This window comes from Pristiophorus japonicus, chromosome 3, assembly GCF_044704955.1.
Source record: "Pristiophorus japonicus isolate sPriJap1 chromosome 3, sPriJap1.hap1, whole genome shotgun sequence".
Taxonomy (NCBI): domain Eukaryota; kingdom Metazoa; phylum Chordata; class Chondrichthyes; family Pristiophoridae; genus Pristiophorus; species Pristiophorus japonicus.
Window position 1 is genome coordinate 197,717,423 of NC_091979.1, and position 5,031 is coordinate 197,722,453.

General features: G+C 52.9%; 1 protein-coding gene across 1 annotated transcript; it reads left to right on the forward strand.

Annotated features, from left to right (window-relative positions):
* Nucleotides 1-2,790: 2,790 nt before the first annotated feature.
* LOC139255097 (sorting nexin-18-like) lies at nucleotides 2,791-4,122 on the forward strand. The gene is made up of 2 exons (XM_070873871.1): nucleotides 2,791-2,968; nucleotides 3,212-4,122. Exons 1-2 carry the CDS (start codon nucleotides 2,791-2,793, stop codon nucleotides 4,120-4,122), a joined length of 1,089 nt encoding a protein of 362 aa, XP_070729972.1.
* The last annotated feature ends 909 nt before the right edge of the window (nucleotides 4,123-5,031 follow it).

A 5,031-nucleotide genomic window follows, 5' to 3' on the forward strand; every position in this document is an offset into this window, starting at 1 on the left:
CCAAGATCCTACAAATGTGGTAATGACCAGATAAGCTGTTTTAGTGATTTTCGTTGAGGGATAAATGTTGGCCAAGACATCGGGATAGCTCCCCTACTCTTCTTCAAGTTCTGTGGGATCCTTCACATCCACCTGAGAGGGCAGACGGGCCTGGGTTTAATATTTCATTCAAAAGATGGCACCTCCAATAGTGCAGTGCTCCCTCAGTACTGCATTGGAGTGTCAGCTGAGGTTTTGTGCTCAAGTCTCTTGGAAAAATTAACTGCATCTAGTACACCAGACGGTACAATGAATATTGAAAAGGTCATGTCTTTAGTTGCTTTCATTTCAATATAGAACTCAGCCCCTGGCAGGTCCGGTGAACTCCCGTGTTTTGCAACAGTAATATATGCAGAAGTTCTGAGGCAAATTAACAGTTTCCAAACTGCCGTGTGTCTTTATTGTGACATATAACTGACGAATGTGTTCATCTGAGTGACAGCTGCATAAACTAAATGCTCTGTAAACTTTAAACTCATCCAAAACTCTGCTGCCCGTATCCGAACTCACATCAAGTCCCGTTCACCCATCACCCCTGTGCTCACTGAACTACATTGGCTCCTGGTCTGACAATACCTCGACTTTAAAATTAGAATTTTTGTGCTCAAATCCCTCCACGGCTTCGCCCCTCCCTATCTTATAACCTCCTCCAGCACGATACCCCTCCGAGATCTCTGCACTCCTCCAATTCTGGCCTCTTCCGCATCCCCGATTTTTCATCACTCCACCATTGGTGGTTGTGCTTTCAGCTGTTTAGGCATCTGGATTTTTGGCTTTTTGAATTTCGAAGCGTTAATCGTGTTAGCGCCTGAAAATAGTTTGCGCCTTCGACTGATAGTTTTGGCAAAAATGTAAGTTGGAGGAGCATTGACGTTAAGTCAGGCGTTGCACAACGGACTTTGTGTGCCTGAGCCGAAACTTGCGGCATTAAAGGAGGCAGCCATTTTGCGTATGTGCAATGAATCATTTTTTCCCCGGGCGCAAACGCTAATGCACGGCGCGGCCAAAGTCTTGCTGTCTGTGGGGTGGCTATCACAATGCATAAGAAAGATGAAGGCTTACTTATACACCCATTGGCTTCAAGTGATCAATGCACATAAATTCACTCATTTACATCCTTCCTCACAATACACTCCCATTGCTGCTAGGCCTTTCAGAAAGATCACCTACAGCCCCCATGTGACATCCCTCTAACCTCCTAACAATCGCTCACGAAGCTCATGCAACATCCAAACAGATTGAATGGAAGCCACTAGAACATTCACAAAGTTTCACCAATTTACTATGGTAGGCATATGTGCCACAACAGGAGAGAAATCCTTTCTGAATCCTTCCTGTTATGTCTTTAGATGCTCTAATAATGACTCCATGAGGCAATGTGTTGTACTTGAACTGTAGTGACCGTAGTCCTTTATTGATAACTCCAGAGTGAGGATCACACCTGGTGGCCTGCCTTTTATACTAGGCCTGGCACACCTGTACAGGTAACCTACAAGTCTCCCACTGCTGTGCCCCCTGGTGGCACACCTTGTAATCGTACAAACAGTAACCATGTAGGATACATGACACTTCCTATTTTCTTCTTTGCAGTCGAAGCACTTCCACAACAGGAGGGAGCAGCTGTGCACATGCGGGGGGCCTCCTCAAATACTACCACTTACTGATGTTGAGGAATGGGTGTCAGCCCTCATTGGAGTAGCAGGCAGTTGCTGGGGCCGATGCTGAGCCCCCTTCGGGTAGTGAGGGTATGTAAATGGATAGGGCACCTGAAGAGACTGCATTGAGACATATAATAAAGTGGTGGCAGGCCTTCAAATGAATATGTACGATGCCACCTTCCTCATGTCAACCTGCCCTATCTCCTGCTGCTAACCACATATATATGTGGTTTTGTTCCTGCAGATGATCAGCCACAATCGCGCCAGCCTTCCCGGGACGCATCAACCTCAGGCCGTGGAGGTGATGACTAGGCTGCGGACACAACAAACATAACTGAGCCCACCAGTTGCCCCTTCTCAACATTCCTCATCTGTCAATGAGATTTTTCAGAGGTTTGCGTCTGGAGGCTACTAGCTCCAGCAATGTAGTGCAAGAGGGCAATCTTGTAGGCCAGCCTTCCAGAGGGTGAGTCGGCAAAGTCAGTCTGCTGAACGACAGTCAGATATGGAACATGACTTGGTGGAAATGTCCAGGGAAAACACAGGAATGCATTGTGAACTTATGGATGCATTGGGACGGATCCCAGAGAGCATCGACAAGCTCACTGCGACTGTTGCGGAGACAACGTCACGGATTGTCAATGCAACTCACGAGTCCAGTGAGTCCATCATTGCTCACACATAGAGACTGGTGGCCTCGAGCAGCAACAGTGGAGTTCTAGAGTGTATTCGCATGTCCTTGATGTCATCACAGCCTCGAGCGCATCGCAGGCACAAGCTACACTTCAGCTTGGTGATGTGATGCAGTCGATGACTGCTGCCGTCCGCTGTGTTCCCCACTGTCCAAAGGGGAAGGGATAGTGCAGTGACGTAACTGGAGGATGTGGGCCCCAATGCAAACATAGATTTTTAAAAATCACAGAAAAAGAGGGAAAAGTGCAGCTGGCCAGGGAAGACCCCGCGCAGTCGCCCCTCGGGACCGGAGGGAATACGGGGTCTGGGGGAGCCAGTGTGAGGGGGAGCTGGGACAGGTGTGAGGGAGGGTTTATGGGTTGGGGCGTTACCGCGGGGACGGGGAGCGGAGCTGAGCCGGATGCGGATGGTGGGACGATGGCCGCACCAGGCTCGGGCTCTGTACAATTTCCAGGGCGAGAATGTGGGCGAGATCTCGGTGCGGGAGGATGAGGTGCTAATCGTGTACAGTGAGCACGACATCCAGGGCTGGCCGGCAGATCCTGTGGGCCGGGAGCAGGGGCGATGCTGCGCCCGGTGTCGGTGCCGCTGAGCCCCCTGCCTCTTGCTATGCCAACGTGCCGACCGGCGGCTATGACAGCCCGGCGTCGCCTCAGCCCCCCAGTGGCTTCCCCCTGTCGGCCTGCCCCGCTGTCAGCATCTGCTACCCCCCCCAGCCCGCCTCTCGCCCAAATGGGGGAGCCAGTGTGAGGGGGAGCTGGGACAGGTGTGAGGGAGGGTTTATGGGTTGGGGCGTTACCGCGGGGACCTCGGGGGGCTAGTCCTGGCGCGGCGGCAGCCCCAGGTGTCAGGCAGCGGTGACGACGACGACTGGGACGATAACTCGACGGTGGCGGACAAGCCGCTGTCCAGGCGGCGGGAGCAGGGGAGGCAGTGGCGGTTTCTTGGATTTCAATGGGATGGGCCGTTATCGCCGAGCACGGGGGCCGGGGGCTGGAATGTCGGGGGGTTGGTGTCCTCCTCCTCGGCCGCCGCCTCCTACTCCAAGAGCACGGCCATGGTCAGCAGGAACCTCAACCGCTTTGCCACCTTCGTCAAGTCGGGCAGCGAGGCGTTCATCCTGGGCAAGGCGGCCGGCTTCGTCAAGGACGGCGACAAGATCTGCGTGGCGGCTGGCCCGCACGGCCCCGAATGGCAGGAGAATCCTTATCTGTTCGCCTGCTCCGTTGACGAGCCCTCCCAGCAGACCAAGTTCAAGGGCATCAAGAGCTACATCCCGTACCACCTGGTGCCCAGCCACACCCAGTGCCCGGTCAACTGGCGCTACAAGCAGTTCGACTGGCTGTACGGCCGGCTGGTGCAGAAGTTCCCCGTCATCTCGGTGCCCCACATCCCCGAGAAGCAAGCCACCAGCCGCTTCGAGGAGGACTTCATCTCCAAGCAGAAGAAAGGGCTGACCCTGTGGATGAACCACATGACGAGTCACCCGGTGCTGGCCCGCTGCGACACCTTCCAGCATTTCCTCACCTGCAATGATGAGAAGGCTTGGAAGCAGGGCAAGAGGAACGCCGAGAAGGACGACATGGTGGGGGGCAACTTCTTCCTGACACAGAGCCCCCTTGACCTGCAGGAGGTGGAGAGCAGGGTCGACGGGTTCAAAACTTTCACCAAGAGGATGGACGAGAGCGTTTTCCAGCTGAGCCACACCACCAATGAGTTTGCGAGGAAGTAGGTGGTGGGCCCACCTTCAGACGAGGGCCCCAATGCCACTGCATTGGCTGTATTGGTGTAGGACAGTGCCGAAGCAGACCAGCAAGTTATGGAGACACATCGTGCTCCGGATGCTGCTGCCCAGCCCTGTCAGAGAGTCAGTGGCACCCAGGAAATGGAAGGTGCTGTCCTTCCTCAGGATGACAGCATTCCGGCTCCCACTATTGACTCGCTAACCATGCATCATACACGGTTGATACCCCAGCCACTAGTGACTGCTTCCACTAATGATGAGGTGCAGCAGTCTGAAGCCGGGCCCTCCAAGCCAAGAGCTGGTTCAGGGCCTCCTCAGATGCCATCTGCATTGTCTGACCCCCAACACAGCAGCCCTCTAGCAGCCTTGCTGTAAGCACTGAGACCTCATTGAGGAGGAGCAGCAGGCGTGGGAGGGGCTGACAGGAAGGGAGGGGAAAAGTGTGGCTAACAGCCATTAAGGGCTGGCACAAGTTTGAGCTCATGTATTTATGTAGAATTGTTCAAATTGTAAATAATTGTGTTAAGAAATTACTTAGATGAAGGGACCGAGTAGAACGTAGCCAAGTTTGCTGATGATACAAAGATGGGAAGGAAAGCGATGTGTGAGGATGACACAAAAAATGTGCAAAAGGACATAGACAGGCTAAGTGAGTGGGCAAAAATTTGGCAGATGGAGTATAATGTTGGAAAGTGTGAGGTTATGCACTTTGGCAGAAAAAATCGAAGAGCAAATTATTATTTAAATGGAGAAAAATTGCAAAGTGCTGCAGTACAGCAGGACCTGGGGGTCCTGTTGCATGAAAGGATAAGGGGTAAGCCATTTAGGACCGAGATGAGGAGAAACTTCTTCACCCAGAGAGTGGTGAACCGGTGGAATTCTCTACCAGGCCAATTC